The sequence below is a fragment of the Coregonus clupeaformis genome, chromosome 33 (assembly GCF_020615455.1).
Source record: "Coregonus clupeaformis isolate EN_2021a chromosome 33, ASM2061545v1, whole genome shotgun sequence".
NCBI classification, from domain to species: Eukaryota; Metazoa; Chordata; class Actinopteri; order Salmoniformes; family Salmonidae; genus Coregonus; species Coregonus clupeaformis.
The window spans coordinates 18,330,821-18,353,130 of NC_059224.1; the positions used below are offsets into that span (position 1 = coordinate 18,330,821).

Genomic DNA, 22,310 nt, shown 5'->3' on the forward strand with positions numbered 1-22,310 from the left:
CATCACTGCAACTCCCGTACAGACTCGGGAGAGGCGAAGGTCGAGAGCCACGCGTCCTCCGAAACACGACCCTGCCAAGCATTGCTTCTTGACACACTGCTCACTTAACACGGAAGCCAGCCGGACCAATGTATCAGAGGAAACACCGTACAACTGGCGAACGAAGTCAGCGTGCATGCGCCTGGCCCACCACAAGGAGTCTAGTGCGCGATAGGACTGGGACATCACGGCCGGCTAAACCCTCCCCTAACCCGGACGACGCTGGGCCAATTGTGCTTCACCTCATGGGTCTCCCGGTCACGACACAGCCTGGGACCGAACCCGGGTTTGCAGCGACGCCTCTAGCACAGCGATGCAGTGCCTTAGACCACTGCGCCACCGACCTGTCGCTATGACAAAACTACAGTTCTCACAGTCTCTGCACAGATTTACAAGTAATCCAAACTAAGTCAAACCTTCAGTACCCTCTTCCTCCTCCTCCTCCTCCTCTTCCTCCGTCTTGCTCATGGCTTTGTGGTGAGCCTGCATGCCAAAGGTGTTCCTGCGCAGTGACTTCCTCCTCTTCACACGAGAATACATGTCCATGTTTTCCTAGAAGACCAGGAGTGGAGGAAACGCAGGTTTAGCTAGCTGGCCTGCCTTTATAACGTCCACCAACAACCCACTTTCATGTTGCCATGGTGCATTTTATTTATGGAATAATACAGATTGATTGGCAGACTCACCACCTCAGTGTCAGTCCACATGCGGAGTCTCTCCACCTCCCTGTTCTGTCTGATGCTGCTGATGTTGTCCATCTCCTGAAGAACTGCCTCCGCCGTGCTGACAATACACACATCGTCATCGTAAGTATCCAACACAGATGCATATGAATGAGTTTACCGAAGTTCTACCAGTAAGGCTGAGCCGTTCATCACGTTACACACCTTCATATCTACCCATCACTTTTCACCAGTCTGCCAACCATTAAACAATGAGATTCATACTGCCCACCTCGTAGCAGTTTTCACGTTGTTTTACAGATCCACCACCACGTCATACACATTCATTATTTTGTCAAATATTACATCTTTCAAAATGCTCAGTTCGACTATGAAGCCTTTGTCTGGTAGAAATGTTGACCTCTGGTTGAGGTGTGTGTGTGTGTTTCCGTTAGCCGGTAATAGCCAGCTTATGTTTGATAAAAAAATCGAAAAGACGATAAACAAAATTGGCTCTGGCCGATTGTCTGGAAAGAAGAAGAAAAAAAATCCCATTGCGAAATGATGTTTTGTAGCCTATGGATTGGTGGAAATACCAGTCGATGGAAATACATTTGACTGGTCATGCTTAACGGTCTATAGGTTAATCTGCATAATTTAGTGGAATTAAATTGGAGCGTGTGTACAGTATATTTGTTATGTATCTTATTTATCACACGCATACAGCATACAGATACAGAGCCTTTGAGTGGAGAATCTGTCAGACAGTGCCAGAGCTGCAGCATCTTGTGGTGCTTTCAAGACAACTAGGAACTCTGAAAAGTACGAGGTCAAACCATGACGTCAGTGATCTTCAGGCCGGAAAGTCAGAGCTCTAGAAAGAGGCCCGAGTTGGAATACCGTTTCTAATGGATATTTTCATCTCTGTCACATGAAACCGCTCACATGTGCAGGGCCCTTTTGACAACAGTGTTTTTCCTCTAATTACATTATAGAATGAACACTCACACCTAGTCTACTACCTTGTGCGTATTGCTGAGCTTATAATGCGAAGAAATAATATTTTATCAACATTTTAAGATAAATGTTCTGATCTGTTCCATCAAACTCATTGCTTTTGAACAGTTTTTCCTTAATGTAGCCGAGGCCTGCTGGTTGGATGGATTTGGGATATATCGTCCCCCAACTGTCCCAGAGTCTGTTTGGAATATTTCTTTCTCGACAAGCTGACCAATAGAATAGGTAGCCTAAACTTTTCTAATATCGTAGATTGACATAGGCTAGTGATTTTGCTGTTCGTTACTCGTCATGTTAGCTGAGGAAAAGTACATGTGGACAGTTATTCTAACATGTACAAAGTACACATCAGAATTCGGTAAGAAGGACTGCACAGCGTTGCATCCTTGAGTTGCATGTTCTGTTAATATGAATTACCATAATAAAACAAGGAAAATTCATTTTGCCTGTCCCCACAAAGAAAAATACAATTTTAGGCTTAGGGGTTAGGTTTAGGTTTACAATTAGGGTTATGGTTAGAATTAGCGTTAAGAGGTTTGGGTTAGGGAAAATAGGATTTTGAATAGGAATCAATTGTTTGGTACCCACAAGGATCATAAAACAAACGTGTGTGTGTTACCTGTTGACGAGCTGGTCAAAGAGCAGGCTCTGGTTGAGGTGTTCAAACTGGCTCTTCCTCACTCGGCAGCTCCTCTTCAGGTCAACATGGCCGTTCATGTGAGAGTGGTCTCCTGCCCCCTCCTCCTTATGGGCTGCATGGGTCAGAGGTTACAGATCAAAACAAAGCAGTTCCATCTAACTAATACTCCAACTAATACTGTACCTACATGCAAACAATGTGGTCATGGTCTTGGAATAACCAAATGAAAATGAAAGCTTTGGTAATGAAAATGATGTTACCATGTCCATTTTGCAGGGCGCCAGATGACAACCTGAAACAACACATTGAGATGTGTCAATATAAACACATTGCAAAAAAAAAAAAAAATGCTCCATTCTCAGACACAGTCAACAACAGATGGGGTTGAATCCACAGTCCACACGGCCAGTACAGGAATTGAAACCAAAACGGCCACAACCCGTGCTGTTCCCTTGCCCCCTCACCTGGTGCGGTGGGTGGGCATGACCCAGGAGACCCTCTGGCTCTTGGCCTGGGACGAGGGAGTGATGTTGCTGGAGCTTGGGGGGTTCTGTCTACGGGTCCGCTTCGAGGGAGGGGACATTCGAGGACTGCTAGGACTGCTCACATCACTGCTGGGATCCTTCTGGAGGGGAGGAGAGACAGTGGTTAGAGAGAAGGAGATGGGGAGAGAGAGAGGATGGAGATGGGGAGAAAGAGAGGATGGAGATAGAGAGAGACAGACAGAGACAGAGAGCGAGAGACTGAGATGGGGAGAGAGAGGATGGAGATGGGGAGAGAGAGACACAGACAGACAGAGAAACAGACAGAGCGAGACAGACAGAGCGAGACAGAGAGACGGAGATGGGGAGAGAGAGAGACAAGACAGAGACAAGACAGAGCGAGAGCGAGAGACGATGGAGATGGGAGAGAGAGAGACAGACACAGAGGCAGAGAGAGAGAGGCAGAGACACAGAGGCAGAGGTAGAAAGAGAGGCAGAGAGACAGACAGACAGAGCGAGACGGACAGAGCGAGACGGACAGAGAGTGATAGACAGACAGACAGAGCGAGACGGACAGAGAGTGATAGACAGACAGACAGAGCGAGACAGACGGACAGAGATAGACAGAGACAGAGACAGAGACAGAGACAGAGAGAGAGAGAGAGACAGAGACAGAGACAGAGACAGAGACAGAGACAGAGACAGAGACAGAGACAGAGACAGAGACAGAGACAGAGACAGAGACAGAGACAGAGACAGAGACAGAGACAGAGACAGAGACAGAGACAGAGACAGAGACAGAGACAGAGAGAGAGAGAGAGAGAGAGAGACACAGAGACAGACAGAGACAGACAGAGACAGACAGAGACAGACAGAGACAGACAGAGACAGACAGAGACAGACAGAGACAGCAGATGAAGTGAGTGACGCAAAGCCAGACTGGCTGAGAGATAAAAGAAGAGAGGTCTGCTGCAGACCTCCACAGAAGAAGAGATGGAGACAGACTCCTTGACGCACTGAATTTTTTGGGATAATATTTCTGACAACACATCGTATCGCTTTGACAACATCGCAATATTAGTTTTGTGCTAGTTGGCTGTACCTGCACCAAAACACCAGTATTTTTCCTTCATAGCTTGTTCCCCATCTTCTTTTTAAATAGGGAGCCAATTTGTTTTTAGCACATTTACATTTTAGTCATTTAGCAGACGTTCTTATCCAGAGCGACTTACAGTTAGTGAGTGCATACATTTTTCTTTTCTTATTTATTTCCATGACTGATCAAAACTTGGTTCTCATGGCTCTCTCATCCCTCCATAGTAGATATACAGTGAGTAATATGTTTGGAAAATCGAATCACAATACATATAGAATTGTGACAAACGTGAAAATAGTAATACATATCGGCACCAAAGTATCGTGATGGTGAGCAATATGGCGCCGGAGGGAATGGTGGCCGTTTTACAGGCTCCTGACCAATTGTGCTATTTTGTTTTGAGTCGGAGGCGAAAGACATTGATTATCGCGGACCAGGCACAAATCCCAGACACTCAAAGGAAGAGACGGCGCAATACAGTGGCTTGCCAAAGTATTCACCTCCCTTGGCATTTTTCTATTTTGTTGCCTTACAACCTGGAATTAAAATTGATTTTTTGGAGGTTTGTATCATTTGATTTACACAACATGCCTACCACTTTGAAGATGCAAAATAATTTCTGTGTGAAACAAACAAGACAAAAAAAACAGAAAACTTGAGCGTGCATAACTATTCATCCCCCCCAAAGTAAATACTTTTTAGAGCCACCTTTTGCAGCGTTTACAGCTGCAAGTCTCTTGGGGTATGTCTCTATAAGCTTGGCACATCTAGCCACTGGGATTTTTGCCCATTCTTCAAGGCAACACTGCTCCAGCTCCTTCAAGTTGGATGGGTTCCGCTGGTGTACAGAAATCTTTAAGTCATACCACAGATTCTCTATTGGATTGAGGTCTGGGCTTTGACTAGGCCATTCCAAGACATTTCCCCTTAACCACTTGAGTGTTGCTTTAGCAGTATGCTTAGGGTCATAGTCCTGCTGGAAGGTGAACCTCTGTCCCAGTCTCAAATCTCTGGAAGACTCAAAACTCTGTCGTAGCCGGCTGCGACCGGGAGACCCATGGGGCGGCGCACAATTGGCTCAGCGTCGTCCAGGGTAGGGGAGGGAATGGCCGGCAGGGATGTAGCTCAGTTGGTAGAGCATGGCGTTTGCAACGCCAGGGTTGTGGGTTCGATTCCCACGGGGGGCCAGTATGAAAAATAAAAAATAATGTATGCACTCACTAACTGTAAGTCGCTCTGGATAAGAGAGTCTGCTAAATGACTAAAAAATTAAATGTAAAATGAAACCGGTTTCCCTCAAGAATTTCCCTGTAGTTAGCCCCATCCATCATTCCTTCAATTCTGACCAGTTCCCCAGTCCCTGCCAATGAAAAACATCCCCACAGCATGATGCTGCCACCACCATGCTTCACTGTGGGGATGGTGTTCTCGGGGTGATGAGAGGTGTTGGGTTTGCGCCAGACATGGTATTTTCTTTGATGGTCAAAAAGCTCAATTTTAGTCTCATCTGACCAGAGTACCTTCTTCCATGTGTTTGGGGAGTCTCCCACATGCCTTTTGGCGAACACCAAACGTGTTTGCTTATTTTTTTCTTCAAGCAATGGCTTTTTTCTGGCCACTCTTCCGTAAAGCCTAGCACTGTGGAGTGTACGGCTTAAAGTGGTCCTATGGACAGATACTCCGATCTCCGCTGTGGAGCTTTGCAGCTCCTTCAGGGTTATCTTTGGTCTCTTTGTTGCCTCTCTGATTAATGCCCTCCTTGCCTGGTCCGTGAGTTTTGGTGGGAGGCCCTCTCTTGGCAGGTTTGTTGCGGTGCCATATTCTTTCCATTTTTTTATAATGGATTTAATGGTGCTCCGTGGTATGTTCAAAATTTAGGATATTTTTTTATAACCCAACCCTGAGCCGTACTTCTCCACAACTTTGTCCCTGACCTGTTTGGAGAGCTCCTTGGTCTTCATAGTGCCGCTTGCTTGGTGGTGCCCCTTGCTTAGTGGTGATGCAGACTCTGGGGCCTTTCAGAACAGGTGTTTACATACTGAGATCATGTGACACTTGGATTGCACACAGGTGGACTTTATTTAACTAATTATGTGACTTCTGAAGGTAATTGGTTGCACCAGATCTTATTTAGGGGTTTCATAGCAAAGGGGGTGAATACATATGCACGCACCACTTTTCCACTATTTATTTTTTAGATTTTCTTTTTAAACACGTTATGCTTTTCATTTCACTTCACCAATTTGGACTATTTTGTGTATGTCCATTACATGAAATCCAAATAAAAATCCATTTAAATTACAGGTTGTAATGCAACAAAATAGGAAAAAACGCCAAGGGGGATGAATACTTCTGCAAGGCACTGTAGATGCCGGCGTGGGGGATACCTGACGAGACTAAATCGGAGAGTGGATAAATCGCCTCTACCCGCCGTTCTATTGGCGAACATGCAATCACTGGAGAATAAAGTGGATGAGCTCCGTTCGAGACTATCATATCAACTTGATCTGAAGTAGGCTTGGGCAGTATACCGTATATACCGTATACTGGGATATTTGGAAATAGCCACGGGATGGTTTTGCAATACCGTTGAAACTACATTCACAGTTTAATATTTGTAGCTATTTTTTAAGTAAATACCTGCAGTCAACTTGTGCAATGCGTTAGGAGATAAAGCAGATTGCGTTCTCCATTTCACCGGTCACATTATTTTCCATTATGAAGCTTATGCAGTTCCCCAGAAAAGTTGAGCCAGTTACGTGTTTGTTTGTAAATAGCACAATGGGAGAAAGCGGGAGCAGGTGAGACCAGCTGTGTATTGACAGTTTCATTTTATATTGAAAGTCCGTGTTTTTTTGCTTCAATAAAGTGATCAGGGACATTCAACTACAGTTTCCTTCACAGAAAATACATTAGTGCAACACATTCGGCAGAATATAGCTTAATTTTCATTAGATGACAACAGAAGTGCAACGCTATTTGGCTGGCAGCCACACCAGTAAATGAGCTTTTTTGCAAAAACGATGCATGGCCATCATATTTCTACTGTTTAGGCCTATCATAGAAAGAATGTAGCGAGCTACAGTTCCTAATATAAAATGAATCTTGCATTTTACTGGAGAAAAGTAGCTACACATCATTCAGAGCACTCTCTGCTGATAAAATGCTGTTGGTGAATTCTCATCTGAGTGGAGAAGTGCAACTGAAGCACAAAATTAGTCTGATGCCGAGCAGAAATTACAATAAGAAGCATTTTAGATCTGCGTTTACAGCAGCAAGATATTTCTTATGCAGCAAAAAAAAATCCTGCGTTTAGTACGCAGAACAATGCGATAACACGACCCCTAAGTTTAACTTGCTATCTAAGGGTGTTTTCACATATAGGCCTCTTTAAAAGAACCAATCTCAGTCCTCTTTAAAGTGAACAGGGGTAAAAAATAAATAAAGCAAAATAACTCAGTTATCTTTGTATTCACACTGCCCTTGCCTTTGAATGAGGACTGAACTATTTTGCCAGTTTACATCACCTATTTTGTGGACCGAGTCCTCTTTGCATTCACATTGCTATGTTTAAAAAGGAACCAATATCTTTTTCCAACATGCACTCTGGGTTTTTACAAAGTACAGGACAAGCCATTCAATCGGAACGTGTTATCGGACAGCTAGATATATCTACTTATACTTTGGAAGCTAACAGATTGTATTTAATTAAAATATATGATACAATAATTGTAATCAGAAGATACTATTTACATGTAGGCCTAAATTGTATTGCTAACAGAATAAATAGCAATATATATACACAACTGCACAATAGATAATGCTGTAATTGAAAATTGTACACCCAAAGTAGGCTACTGCCCCTTTATGAGCTAGAATAGATTTTGTACGCTATGGTGTGATTCTCACCAAATAGGTGGTCTTCTCACACTATTCAAACCCTACAATCCATAAACAGCTTATGAAGCTCTCAGATCACATATTGCAAACAAATAATCTTAACTAAAAACTGCACACATTCTGGAATTTATGTGCGTCCTTGAAAAATTGCTAATCAATATCCAAAAACAGCACACATTTTCCCACGAACATGCACATCATCTTCTCTCTTTAGTGGCACCAACGTGAGAGTTTATGGCAAGGGAAACGGTGTTGCAGTAGTCTAGTGTGTGGTAACAATGACAAACGAACCTGGGGAGATTTGCGTTCACATTGCCCTAAAAAATGGAACTGGATCTCGGAATTCAAGAGATTCGAACTCAGACCACCTCTCGAGACAGTCTCAGTTCGGTTCAGGAGCTCTTTTGAGGGGTCTGAGTTCATTTGGAGTGTTCACACTGCACAAAAAATTCAGCAACCGCACTGAGTTCACAAAGATTGGCTGAAAGGGACCAAGTGTGAAAACACCCTAAGTAAGTGGTTGAATTACGGTGACGGGCATCATATTGTGTTACCTTTCTGCGTGTTTGAGAAGTCAAAGCCCTTTGGATGAGATATTTGTACAGCTGCCACTGCCATCTTGATTTCCTTGCATTTTTTCTCCTCTCTGTTCTCAGCCAGTCTGCTCCTCCCCCCCTCTTCTCCGAGCAGAGTAGGCAGGCCCGTCGCCCTACTCCACACAGACACAGCATGTAGACATGCTGCTGGAGAGCCAGTACTGTTCTTCCTTCAGACAAGCATGCATCAAAACTTTGTTCATTTGCACAATGTCTGTCGTTCACATTCGCTTGTAAATGTCCAAACTCACCAAAAATGACATTCGGTAGCTCCAAATTATACATGTATAACTTTATGAGCTAAATTTCCTGTCTTTGCAATTTGTTTATTTTCGTTTGCGCTCGTTAGCATATTTAGCTAGCAGCCTCCATGGAAATTCGCTATTATAAGTCTCGAGGTTCTGCTCGCCCGAGTTAGAATACCTCATGATAAGCTGTAGACCATACTATTTATCTATATTTTTCGTAACTGTCTATTTACCACCACAAACTGATGCTGGCACTAATACTGCACTCAACGAGCTGTATAGGGCCATTAGCAAACAAGAAAATGCTCACCCAGAGGTGGCGCGCCTAGTGGCCGTTGACTTTAATGCATAAAAACTTCAATCCGTTTTACTTCATTTCTACTACCATGTCACCTGTTCTCTAGATTACCTTTACACCACACACAGACAGGCATACAAAGCTCTCCCTACATTTGGCAAATCTGACCATAAATCTCTCCTCCTGATTCCTGCTTACAAGCAAAAACTCAAACAGGAAGTACCAGTAACACCCTCAATACGGAAGTGGTCCGATGAAGCGGATGCTAAACTACAAGACTGTTTCGCTAGCACAGACTGGAATATGGTCCAGATTCATCCGATAGCATTGAGGAGTTTACCAAATCAGTCACCGGCTTCATTAATAAGTGCATTGACGACGTTGTCCCCACAGTGACCATACGTATATATCCCAACCAGAAGCCATGGATTACAGGCAACATCCGCACTGAGCTAAAAGGCTAGACCTGCCACTTTCAACGAGCGGGACACTAATCCGGACGCTAATAAGAAATCCTGCTACGCCCGCCAACGAACCATCAAACGGGCAAAGTGTCAATACAGGACTAAGATGGAATCCTACTACTCGTCGGATGTGGCAGGGTTTGCAAACTATCACAGATTACAAACAGAAACCCAGCCAAGAACTGTCCAGTGACACGAGCCTACCAGACAAGCGAAATACCTTCTATGCGTGCTTCGAGGCTATCAACAATGAACTATGCATGAGAGCACCAGCTGTTCCAGACGACTGTGTGATCACGCTCTCTGTAGCCGATGTGAGCAAGACCTTTAAACAGGTTAACATTCACAAGGCCGCAGGGCCAGACGTATTACCAGGACACGTACTCAGAGCATGCGCTGACCAGCTGGCAAGTGTCTTCACTGACATTTTCAACCGCTCCCTGACCCAGTCTGTAATACCTACATGTTTCAAGCAGACCACGAGTCACTGTGCCCCAGAACCCCAAGCTAACCTGTCTAAATGACTATCGCCCCGTAGCACTGTCATCTGAGGCCATGAAATGCTTTGAAAGAATGGTCTTGGCTCACATCAACACCATCATCCCAGAGACCCTGGACCCACTCCAATTCGCATACCGCCTCAACAGATCCACAGACGACGCAGTCTCTATTGCACTCCACACTACCCTTTCCCACCTGTACAAAAGTAAAATCTATGTGAGAATGCTGTTAATTGACTACAGCTTAGCGTTCTACACCATTGTGTCCTCCAAGCTCATCTCTAAACTAAGGACCCTGGGATTAAACACCTCCCTCTGCAACTGGATCCTGGATTTCCTGACGGGCCGCCCCCAGGTGGTGAGAGTAGGCAACATCTGTCAGGCTGACCCTCAACATGGGGGCCCCTCAGGGGTGCGTGCTTAGTCCCCTCCTTTACTCCCTCTTCACCCACGACTGCGTGGCGACGCACAACTCCAACACCATCATTAAGTTTGCAGACGACACGACGGTGGTAGGACTGATCACAAAGGACGATGAGACAGCCTACAGGGAGGAGGGTCAGCGACCTGGCAGTGTGGTGACAGGACAACAACCTCTCCCTCAACATCAGCAAGACAAAGGAGCTGATCATGGACAACAGGAAACGGAGGGCCGAGCACGCCTCTGTCCAAATCGACGGGCTGTTGTGGAACAAGTCGAGAGCTTCAAGTTCCTCGGTGTCCACATTACTAAGGAACTATCATGGTCCACACACACAACACAGTCGTGAAGACAGCACGACAACGCCTCTTCTACCTCAGGAGGCTGAAAAGATTCAGCATGGGCCCTCAGATCCGAAAAAAGTTATACTGCTGCTCCATTGAAAGCCTCTTGACTAGCTGCATCACCGCTTGGTATGGCAACTGTTCAGCATCCAACTGCAAGGCGCTAATGAGGGTAGCGCGTACGGCCCAGTATATCACTGGGGCCGAGCTCCCTGCCATCCAGGACCTCTATACCAGGCAGTGTCAGAGGAAGGCCCTAAAAATGTTCAAATACTCCAGCCACCCAAGTCATATGCTGTTCTCTCTGCTACCGCACGACAAGCGGTACCGATGCACCAATTCTGGAACCAACAGGACCCTGAACAGCTTCTACCACCAAGCTATAAGACTGCTAAATAGTTAGTTAAATAGTTAACCAATAGCTACCTGGAATATCTGCACTGACCCTTTTTGCACGAATCTCTTTTGACTCATCACTTGCGCTGCCGTTACTATTTATTATCTATCCCGTTGCCTAGTCACTTTATCCCTACCTATATGTACATATCTACCTCAATTACCTTGCACCCCTACACATCGACTCATTACTGGTACCCCCTGTATACAGCCAAATTATCATTCCTTATTGTGCATTTATTCCTTGTGTTATTACTTTTTTCCTCTCTGCATTGTTGGGAAGGGCCCGTAAGTAAGCATTTCACTGTTAGTCTAAACTTGTTGTTTACGAAGCATGTGACAAATAAAATGATTTGGATAATATTGTATCCTGAGGTCCCTGGCAATTCCCAGCCCTACTGAACCATACCACACCGAGGAGGACAAAGAGATGCCATGTCCTTGGTACTTGTATGTCCTTCACAGTCTGTAAGCCTTCCATCCTTATTGATATGACACAATAGCCTGTCTGATGCCATAGACCACTGCTAGCAGCCTACAGGGAGACTAATCTGACTATCAGCCAGATGAGACAAGGAGAAATGTGAATCACACATCAATGACTAAACAGAACACAGTCCTTAGGTGCAATCTTTCACTCAGCATTCCATTCACACTTGCTCACGCTCGCTCACTGTTCCTCGCAGCCCGTCGTGCGTCTGCGCTCCTGTGAATACTTATGTCAAAAACTCTGACACTGTTGTTGAGGTGAGACTGCACTGCAGCCATACAAGAAAATGGGGCACCTATAAAAGGACTGGAACCACTATCCTGGCTCCAGATCTGTTTGTCCTGCTTTTTGTTGGCAAATGGCGATAAAAAACTGAATTTAATTTAAAGACTAATCTCCTTCATTTAAAATACATGAACAGTACAGTGTATCTTTGTTAAGGTTAGCCCAAAGGCCGGCAGATGGCAATATTAAGCTGTTTCATCTTATCCTCCAATGGGAATCCATGCAGCCTGCTATACACTCATATCCATGTGGCCGTCTCGTACTTAAAATATTCTCCATTCAGGCTCCTTAACTTGATTTAATGGCGGGGGAAAAACTGGGACAATATAGATACTTTCTTTATGAAACACCATTTTCCACCACCATGCTAGTGGCTAAATGCTAGTCCCCGATGTTGCGTATTGTGTTCAGCCAATCAGGTTGCAGCAGTCTATTGTTTACCCTTGGTCTGAATGGAAGTAGCATTAGCCGCATAGCATGGTGGTGGAAAACGGTGTTTCATAAAGAAAGCGCACATATTTTCCCGGAAATCGACGCCTTTGTAGCCTGAATGGAGAATGTTTTATGTGCGAAGCGGTCCACAGGGGATAAGACTGTATAACGTTAGCCAGCTGCATGGATTCCCCTTGGACGGTAAAATGGAATGACTCAATATCGCCATCTGTCGGCCTGTGGACTATGTTCAGGTATAATCTCAAACCTAGTGAGTCAAACTGGAAAGTTTAAATTTACTCAACACCGCACAATTGACGCAATATTTCCATGATCATGACAGAGTAGCTAACGTTAAGTTACAAATGGACAATAGAAATCAGTAAAACACTCAAGAGGGTAAGAAAATATACATTTTCATTTGGCAATGTGTAATTGTATCCACAACAGCTGGCTACATTTATGTATAACGTACGTTACATCATATTGTTTACATTTTGGATCGTTATTGTTGTGACAATGCTTCAGATCCGACATTTTAACCTGAAATAAACGAAACCCGCCTTAATATTAAGTCAACAGTAGCCCGTAGTTGATCACTTCAAATTTCTTCCAAACAAAAAAGTTCAGCGAGTTCAACTTCAAGCTAGCTAGCTTAATAGAGAACGTTAGCGAGCCAACTGTAGTGAATCACAATGGTTCCTTTCGAGTTCCCTTCCCCCACAACAAGCTAGTTAGCACTAGCCTGTCGGTTCTTTACATATAGCGATAAACACGGTTAGCAATACAACATGCTTGTCGATAACATTCAACACGTCAACTGCCCCGTGTCTCTTTGTTTTAAGCTGTCGAGTGACACGCCAAGACAGGCTAGCTAGCAAGCTAATTTATCTCCTGCCAGTCAGTGAGCCAGTGCGGTAGACATAGTAGCACAGGGGCAACACAAAGGGAACTCAACTTGGAGCTACCAACGAGCTAACCTGCAAGCTATCAGTCATGCAATGCCGTCCGTGTTAATGGCAAGCTTTTTCATTAATGCATGCAAAGCCACATTTATTCGTAAAATCAATTATGTTGGTGTCAAATATTGTATACTTTTTTTAATGAAAAAAGCAATGAGAACCGGCTTGAGGCCAAAACTAGCTAGCATAGCTAGCCGGGCAGTGGAGAAAATAACCCGCTTACATGTTCTTCATGTTCTTCATTCCTGGCGGATGATCGGGTCCTGGACGAGATGAAGAGAGTGCTCGGCTCATGCCGAGAGCTCTTTCTTGTGTTCACCATGATTTTTCCGCTTATTTGCCCTTGTTTAGTCTGTCTATCCGTCCGTACACTGCCTCAGTGAGCACGGCATTGAGGCGCCATTTCTCTTTAGCTCATTCTCCTGGCAAAATTCGCTCGCGGACCACTTCCGCTTTGCAATGCTAGCTGGTCAGTCCTGGCGCTAGACTTCAGAAATACCTAAGTTTTGTTATTTGATGAGAATAAATAAAATGTTGAATTGAAAGAGTTGCATGTAGCTATATCACACAAACATATATATATATATATATATATATATATATAACATTTTTAAGTTTGCCACTCAACTCTACTGCATGCAACTGGCTAGCTGTGTAAGTAATTTCAGTTTTCCAAAAACGTTTGTGTTTTACTGTTTTTAAACCAATTACTTGTAGCTAATATAACGGACATTTTCACGGTTCTTTAATTGTCTCGTTTAATAATAATAAACTGATAATACGGAGCTTATTCGATTAAATGTGATATTTCACTTGATAAGATGATAAATGTCTCCTGCTGTCTGCTATTTACAGTCGAGCCACGTGCGCGCGTGCAGCTGTTGTTTTGGTTTCCAGCCCGAGCACAACTGGAACATGCAAATAACTGATTAATTGTTAATTGTAGTAGCCTAACTGTAGTGAATTTCTTAACAGACTGTTTAGCCATGTTTATTTTGCATAGCAAATCAGTAGAATGTTCTACTATTTCACCAAGCATATTGCTAAAATTCTGAAAGTGTCTTTGACTCACTGTGCGTATGCATCGTGTGTGTTTGTGTGTGTGAGAGAGAGAGGATACTACCGGGGTTGGCCATCTGAACTGACCATCTGTTTTCTTCTTGTTGAGCGTGTGATGGATGGGACTAGCTAAAAGTCTGAACAAAAAACCTGATAATATTCCTATCATACTACGCCTTTCCTTAACTATGCACAAAATACCATGAATCATAAACACCTCAATTAGCCTACAGTATGTCATTCAGTATGTTTAGTTTATAAAGTGTTAAATAATCAATTTCAGTCAAACTGTATTACCAAAACAAAACAGTACCTGCTGAGCTCAGTCAGCACCACAGAGGCCAAACCAGATACCGCGTTCATGTGCTAGTCGGAACCTGGAATCTCGGACATTTCCGACTTGCTAACTGGTTGAACGCGGCACGTGTATAACTACAACCAGTCGGTAAGCGAGTTTCCTAGTTCCGACTGGCACGTGAACGTGGCAAGTGAGCTGCTAGTGAAAACATTACGGCAGCTGGAGCGCATAGACGGCGCTGGCGTCAAAGAAATTGCTCAGAAGAAGAGAGCGGCACCCTGAGCTTCCTATCAGAAACTTGGCTGTAGCCTAGCAGCCCATGATTAAGACGAGAACACGAACTGGTAAAAAAAAAAAGATATGTATAGCCTATTTCTGTGCAAACGCTAATATTTAATCACAACTCGACGAGCGATGCATTTTAGGATTATATTTTCAGGGAATCACAGTTGCAAAATATATTGTCTGCCAGACGCGCATTATGTAATTATGTCGCATGTTGGAATGTGTGCGTGAATCCGTGTGATATTTGATAAATGTGATATAAATATATATATATATATAGTGCAAACTAATATTTCGATCTATTCATCACAGGCAGGACCTACTATTTGTATTTTGTAGCCTAGATAGTAGGCCTACATTCCCAATAGATCCGGGCTTCCAATGGTTTTATTCAAGCCTACAATTGCATGGCTAAATCGATTGCACTTTCGTGTCGTGATTTATCAAAACAAATTGTTAATAGCCAGATTTGACACTTGAGCATGTGAATATGGTGCCTTTAAAATCATGGAATGATACTATTGATTATATATTTGTCCCAACTGCTGTCTAAAAAGCATCACAACAAGTGATATCCCATATTCTTCATGTCACAGTTTTCTTCCCTGTTTGGTTTTGTCAGATGGACAACAGCAGAACACATAATGAAAGACATTGACAAGAGAGGGAGTGACAAAGATGATACCTGGTGAGTGATCTGAAAGGACTAACACCCAAGGACTTACACATTTGCAAGCCACTTTTATCAGCTACCTTCATAATTGTTCCAGGTGTGATGGGACAGAGAACGAGGAAGAGGAGGTTCCTATAAGAAGAAGTTTCTCTGTGGAGGATCTTCTGGATGAGGTGGAGAAAATCAGTAATGTTGCCTCTGGAGGCTCAAAGGTCAGGAAACAAACAGGAAGTCCTGCATCCAGAGTCTACTCTACCACTCAACCCTATTATATTGTTATGATCACTATTCATACAAATTCATCCTGTTGAAGTCTGTGGTTGTCCTGTGGTGGTGGTTGTCCAAGGTGAAGGTGGTGGTGAGACTGTGGAAGGATGGCTTCACCCTGAATGACGAGGAGTTCAGGAGCTACTCTGTACAGGAGAACCAGGATTTCCTGGAAGCCATCAAACGAGGGTATGGCAACTATTCATACTTTAATATACTAGGTTAGTTGATCAAATGTCCTACCTATATATACTTACTCTAGCTTTTTTTTCTGATCCTGATCTTCCCATCCACCCCACCCCTCCCCTTTCCTTGCTGATTTATCTACCAGTTTTGTTCATATCTTCTCTCTGTAAAATGTATTTATTTATCGATTGATTGGTTGGTTGACTGGCCTGTCTGTCCGGTTCCAGTGAGCTGCCTGTGGAGTTGGAAAGCAGGGCAGAGCAGGAGGAACTGGAGGTGAATGTAGAGGATCTAACAGAGGAGGTGTATGTCCCCAGGAAGAAGACCTTTCACCCCTTCAGTGGGCCAGGGTACAGGCTGGGCAGGTGAGACATGCAATGAGACAGACGGACAGACATACAGATCGACAGACAGACAGGGAGAGAGAAGGCTGGGCAGGTGAGATGGTTCAGTCAGAAGTACTTGCGATTTCCTTGGTGATAGTGTCATGCCATATTATAGCACTAGGTGTCACTCTAAAACATCTTCAAAGTTTTGTCACCTGACATCTTCAAAGAGTTGACTGTGTGTGCGTGTGTTCAGTGTTGCTCCCAGAGTAGTGGTCCGGTCTCCATCGGTGCACGAGGAGGGGGAGTTCCTCCCGATCCCCATGATAACACTGGACCACGGCCTCCCTGTCACCTCTCTGCAAATCTGGTTGGCCGACGGCAGGAGGCTGGTGCAGAGGTTCAACCTATCACACAGGTGGATATTACACTAATATAACCCCTCATATACTATCTACTCAAAAACTATATTTTGTCAAAATGCATAATCATGATGATGTGGCCAGTGAATTTTCCCTTTAACTGTATAGGAACTCACTGTATAGGAACTCACTGTATAGGAATGTGTCTGTCCCAGAGTACCCTCCCTAAGCAGTTGATCCTTACATCCATGATTCTTATATGTCCAGTACACTGAATAAGCCAGGTCTTTTAAGGTTATCATACTGACCATGACATAATGGTTCATATTCATCCTAGCTTGATCTAGCGTGCCTGATTCTGCACCATGGGCCATGTTATCCCCTAGCACTGGGCATCATGTTATATCATAGAATTAGAATTCCCAGAACAGGCATTCCAATTCAAGTCAAAGTTCCATTTTGGTTGTGAGGGGAAGACATACCGGTATGTCCATTTATTACATTCTATTTCTAGCTAATGTGTTCTGTCTTCTGCTGCATGGGGCCTGCTGCCTGCAGAAAACCTGACATTGTAGATCTATACAATCCCTAGAGAGGGATTGCATAACTGAGATGCAGTGTTTATTATGTAATGGGTAGCTGGGCGAGACAGGGAGAGAAGTATGGGCTCTCTATGGGGCTTCATATCAATATTAGATCATGTTGACTATATACAGTGCATTCGGAAAGTATTCAGACCCCTTGACTTTTTCCACATTTTGTTACCTTACAGCCTTATTCTAAAATTGATTAAATCATTTTTTTCCTTCAATCAATCTACACTCAATACCCCATAATGACAAAGCAAAAACAGGTTTTTAGACATTTTTGCTCAATTATAAAAATAAAAATAAATTCACTACCACATTTACATAAGTATTCAGACCATTTACTCAGTACTTTGTTGAAGCACCTTTGGCAGTGACTACAGCCTCGAGTTTTCTTGGGTATGACGCTACAAGCTTGGCACACCTGCATTCTTCTCTGCAGATTTTCTCAAGCTCTGTCAGGTTGGATGAGGAGCGTCGCTGCACAGCTATTTTCAGGTCTCTCCAGAGATGTTCGATCTGGTTCAAGTCCGGGCTCTGGCTGGGCCACTCAAGGACATTCAGAGACTTGTCCCGAAGCCACTCCTGCATTGTCTTGGCTGTGTGCTTAGGGTCGTTGTCCTGTTGGAAGGTGAACCTTCGCCCCATTCTGAGGTCCTGAGCGCTCTGGAGCAGGTTTTTAATCAAGGATCTCTCTGTACTTTGCTCCGTTCATCTTTCCCTCGATCCTGGCTAGTCTCCCAGTCCCTGCCGCTGAAAAACATCCCCACAGCATGATGCTGCCACCACCATGCTTCACCGTAGGGATGGTGCCAGGTTTCCTCCAGACGTGACGCTTGGCATTCAGGCCAAAGAGTTCAATCTTGGTTTCATCAGACCAGATAATCTTGTTTCTCATGGTCTGAGAGTCCTTTAGGTGCCTTTTGGCAAACTCCAAGCGGGCTGTCATGTGCCTTTTACTGAGGAGTGGCTTCCGTCTGGCCACTTTACCATAAAGGCCTGATTGGTGGAGTGCTGCAGAGATGGTTGTCCTTCTGGAAGGTTCTCCCATCTCTACAGAGGAACTCTGGAGCTCTGTCACAGTGACCATCGGGTTCTTGGTGTCACCTCCTTGACCAAGACCCTTCTCCCCCTATTGCTCAGTTTATCCGGTCTGCCAGCTCTAGAAAGAGTCTTGGTGGTTCCAAACTTCTTCCATTTAAGAATGATGGAGGCCACTGTGTTTTTAGGGACCTTCAATGCTGCAGAAATGTTTTGGTACCCTTCCCCAGATCTGTGCTTTGACACAATCCTGTCTCTGTGCTCTACGGACAATTCCTTCGACCTCATGACTTGGTTTTTGGTCTGACATGCACTGTCAACTGTGGGACCTTATATAGACAGGTGTGTGCCTTTCCAAATCATGTCCAATCAATTGAATTTACCACAAGTGGACTGCAATCAAGTTGTAGAAACATCTCAAGCATGATCAATGGAAACAGGATGCACCTGAGCTCAATTTTGAGTCTCATAGCAAAGGGTCTGAGTACTTATGTAAATAAGGTAGTTCTGTTTTTTATTTTTAATAAATGTGCAAACATTTCTAAAAACCTGTTTTCGCTTTGTCGTTATGGGGTATTGTGTGTAGATTGATTAATTAAAACACGGTGAACCATAATTTCAACCCGTAGCCACAATGCATGAAATGCTGGAGTATAAATCTGCAAATCAAATTCTATTTGTCACATACACCTGTTTAGCAGATGTTATAGTGGGTGTAGGGAAATGCTTGTGCTTCTAGCTCCGACAGTGCAGTAATATCTAACAATTTCACAACATATACCCAATATACACAAAACTAGTAAGGAATGGGATTTAAGAATATATACATATATGGACAAGCAATGACAGAGCGGCATGGACTAAGATACAGTAGAATATTATAGAATAGAATGCAGTATATACATATGAGATGAGTAGTGCAAGATATGTCAACATTATTAAAGTGACTAGTGTTCCATTTCTTAAAGTGGCCAGTGATTTCAATAGGCAGCAGCAGCCTTTAATGTGCTAGTGATGGCTATTTAACAGTCTGATGGCCTTGAGATAGAAGCTGTTTTTCATTCTCTCAGTCCCAGCTTTGATGCACCTGTACTGACCTCGCCTTCTGGATGATAGCGGGGTGAACAGGCAGTGGCTCAGGTGGTTGATGTCCTTGATGATTTTGTTGGCCTTCCTGTGACATTGGGTGTTGTATGTGTCTTGGAGGACGGGTAGTTTGCCCCCGGTAATGCGTTCGGCAGACCGCACCACCCTCTGAAGAGCCCTGCGGTTGTGGGCGGTGCAGTTGCCGTACCAGGCGGTGATACAGCCCGACAGGATGCTCTTAATTGTGCATCTGTAAAAGTAAAAGTAGCTAAAGCAAACCAACTAGGTTCAATGTTAGCTAGCTAGCTAACATTAGACTATAACTAGCAATGCAAATGGATTTCTGACTAAATATAAAATGTAGTGACGTGTGACATACGGCTAGCTTATTGAAACCGGTCACATATATAATAATAATAATAATAATAATAATAATAATAATAATAATAATAATATGCCATTTAGCAGACGCTTTTATCCAAAGCGACTTACAGTCGTGCGTGCATACATTTTTGTGTATGGGTGGTCCCTGGGATCGAACCCACTACCTTGGCGTTACAAGCGCCACTACCTTGGCGTTACAAGCGCCGTGCTCTACCAGCTGAGCTACAGAGGACCTTCTAGCATTGGGGAACATTACCTGGTGGGAAAAGGGTCCCCCCCCTCTTGTTGTTGGAGAAAACAATTTGCAGGTTTAAAGCTTATTTCCTGCAATTCTACACATTTTGCCATGGGGTGCACATAACATTTTGCATTTTTAAAGAAAATTTTCTTGCAATTCTATACATTTTGCCATGTTTAATGTGTATTCATGTGATATTTGAATGACCCAAACATAACAACAAAATCTATGGGTAAAAAACCTAGCTGAAAAACTTTAGCTGACATGGGCTAGCTGATCTGGACATTTTCTGACAAGTTATAAATAGCTCTCTAAGGTATGCAATGACTGACATGACAAGAGGAAAACTAATGATGCAATACACAATTTCGAAATTGCGCACCGCTGTTTGGGAACCACTGGTATAGAGAGCAATGATGTGTAGATGATAAAGCGAGAACAATGTTTTGTAGGGGAAATACTTGACTATTTTCCTATTATGTTGTTCCGAGACACAATATGCTAATGAGTGATTATTAGTATTTATTTACCGAATTTCTGAATTCACAGAATTGTTAGCAAATGCTAATTTTGTGCGTATGTTTGTGTGCTTGCATGAGTCCCTCTATGCGTCTGTATGTGTGAGCTCATCTCTGTCTCTATGTGTTGTGTCCTCCTCAGGATTAGTGACGTTCACGACTATGTCCAGCGCTGTCAGAGGAACGGCTCACCTTTCATCTTGACCACCTCACTTCCTTTCCGAGAGCTCCGGGAGGAGGAGCTAAGTCTGGAGCAGGCGGACTTAACTAATGCTGTCATCGTCCAGAGGCCCCTCAACACAGAGGCCCCCTTCGGACACACCTGAGTCTTAACCAATCGGAACACTCACAGAGACCCTGAAATCCCACCCACTGGTCACACAGACCCTTTCCCCAACCGAAACATCCCTCTTAGTTCACTCCCGAAGTGAAGGCAATACTTACATACAGTAGTCCCTCTATGGTCTGTCCAGGGTGGAGGCGTTGCTCCCATTCCCCAGTCACAGCCCCCCTTACATTCATCCAAGCCTCCTTTACTTCCCTCTGTAACTGCGGACATCTCACATCACTCCTTGAGCATCAACAGGGCTCAAACTGCCTCCACTACGGCTCTAGCAATGTGATGAAAACCCAACACAGCCAATTCAGCCGTATCTTCCTATGTGTCTGTCAAATGATCCCTAAGCTCAACACGTCTACCTATTCTGTAACTATTACTAAGGATATGGAATACACTGTGAATGTTGTGCACTATTTTAAAGTGCATTCATGTTAATGTGGAGTGGGTGATTGGTGATTATTAAGCAGCTATAGTCTAGTGTGCGTCAAGAAAACATATTCTGTTTCATCATCATTCTGTCTTTATGGAAAAGGTGCAATCACATTTAACCTTTTACTGCAGTGGGCTAAAACAGGGTCACACAGAGTGTTTCTTGGTAGTCTTAAACAAATCTACTTTGAAACAAAAGTATACACCTCACACATGGTTATGTGCTTAAAAAAATAAGACACCTGTACCATGTCAGATATAGAGTTTAAATGTATTCAGTTTTGAGTTTGCATCCCAATGTAACACTTTACGTCACAGAAGACTGAAAAATATAACAAAAACGTTTGACATAGAAAGACTTGATATTCGGCAGGTTTTTTGAAAGAATGTTTATTAATTCTGAAATTAATAAACCCATGAGGCCACTAGAGGGCGGTTTAGTCATTTGACTGGAGGAAATGTAAGTTAATTACATATCATTCTGGACTAAATACTTTAGTGTTATTGTTTCGAATATCATATCGACATTGGAAGGTACAGTATGTGCTGAAGGTGGAGATTGAATTCCATGTCTTTAAATGTACAGTACACTATGCACCACACCTGCTTACTTCTTGATCAGTAATAAACTACATCCTTCAACTATCCAATCATTTTCTTGCTGCTTTAGACCTTTTCTCAACTGATAATGAAAAGTTTTGCTGTACAATTTTTTGGGATGGGATTCCTTGAAGACTAATCGTTTTACATAAAATATTTACAGTGTGGTGAAATAGCGGTAATTTACATTTTAGACATTTAGTAGATGCTCTTATTCAGAGCGACTTACATTGGTGCATTCTGTAATGAGATTCAATTTTCAGTTGAGTGAGGCCAATGTGCTGGTGCTGCTGTTTGTGTGTGTGTGTGTGTGTGTGTGTGTGTGTGTCCTGTTCCCTCCCCGGGCTTTGCCTGGTCAC

General features: G+C 43.5%; 2 protein-coding genes across 6 annotated transcripts in view; one reads left to right on the top strand and one right to left on the bottom strand.

Annotated features, from left to right (window-relative positions):
• The window catches only part of atad2b (ATPase family AAA domain containing 2B), a 137,246-nt gene extending 123,522 nt beyond the window's left edge, over positions 1–13,724 (bottom strand). The window contains exons 1-6 of one of the 3 annotated variants that reach the window (XM_041860266.2): positions 13,505–13,724; positions 2,823–2,983; positions 2,619–2,650; positions 2,338–2,470; positions 726–822; positions 456–591 (exon numbers count right to left, since the gene is read on the bottom strand). In XM_041860266.2, coding sequence (XP_041716200.2) covers positions 456–591; positions 726–822; positions 2,338–2,470; positions 2,619–2,650; positions 2,823–2,983; positions 13,505–13,594 — 649 coding nt within the window. In that variant the 5' untranslated portion in view covers positions 13,595–13,724. Of the gene's footprint in view, positions 1–455; positions 592–725; positions 823–2,337; positions 2,471–2,618; positions 2,651–2,822; positions 2,984–13,495 lie in introns of all 3 variants that reach the window. The other 2 variants (XM_041860267.2, XM_041860265.2) reach the window with 2 other exon arrangements.
• ubxn2a (UBX domain protein 2A) lies at positions 12,574–21,539 on the top strand. 3 transcript variants are annotated; one of them, XM_041860271.2, is made up of 7 exons: positions 12,574–12,709; positions 15,537–15,602; positions 15,685–15,799; positions 15,934–16,043; positions 16,268–16,405; positions 16,623–16,784; positions 20,725–21,539. In XM_041860271.2, exons 2-7 carry the CDS (start codon positions 15,559–15,561, stop codon positions 20,906–20,908), a joined length of 753 nt encoding a protein of 250 aa, XP_041716205.1. In that variant the 5' UTR covers positions 12,574–12,709; positions 15,537–15,558; the 3' UTR covers positions 20,909–21,539. The 3 variants fall into 3 exon arrangements, with proteins under 3 accessions (XP_041716205.1, XP_041716206.1, XP_041716204.1); XM_041860272.2 differs by lacking the exon at positions 12,574–12,709 and adding an exon at positions 14,794–14,973 and having other exon boundaries at positions 16,358–16,405; XM_041860270.2 differs by lacking the exon at positions 12,574–12,709 and adding an exon at positions 14,798–14,973.
• The last annotated feature ends 771 nt before the right edge of the window (positions 21,540–22,310 follow it).

What these genes read in the sequence shown, in the direction of transcription:
- ubxn2a (XM_041860271.2), top strand. Translation starts at nt 15,559, where the DNA reads ATGAAAGACATTGACAAGAGAGGGAGTGACAAAGATGATACCTG. An exon ending in TTGCCTCTGGAGGCTCAAAG is followed by an intron (nt 15,800 to 15,933) that starts GTCAGGAAACAA and finishes TGGTTGTCCAAG; the next exon opens with GTGAAGGTGGTGGTGAGACT. An exon ending in CCAGGGTACAGGCTGGGCAG is followed by an intron (nt 16,406 to 16,622) that starts GTGAGACATGCA and finishes GCGTGTGTTCAG; the next exon opens with TGTTGCTCCCAGAGTAGTGG.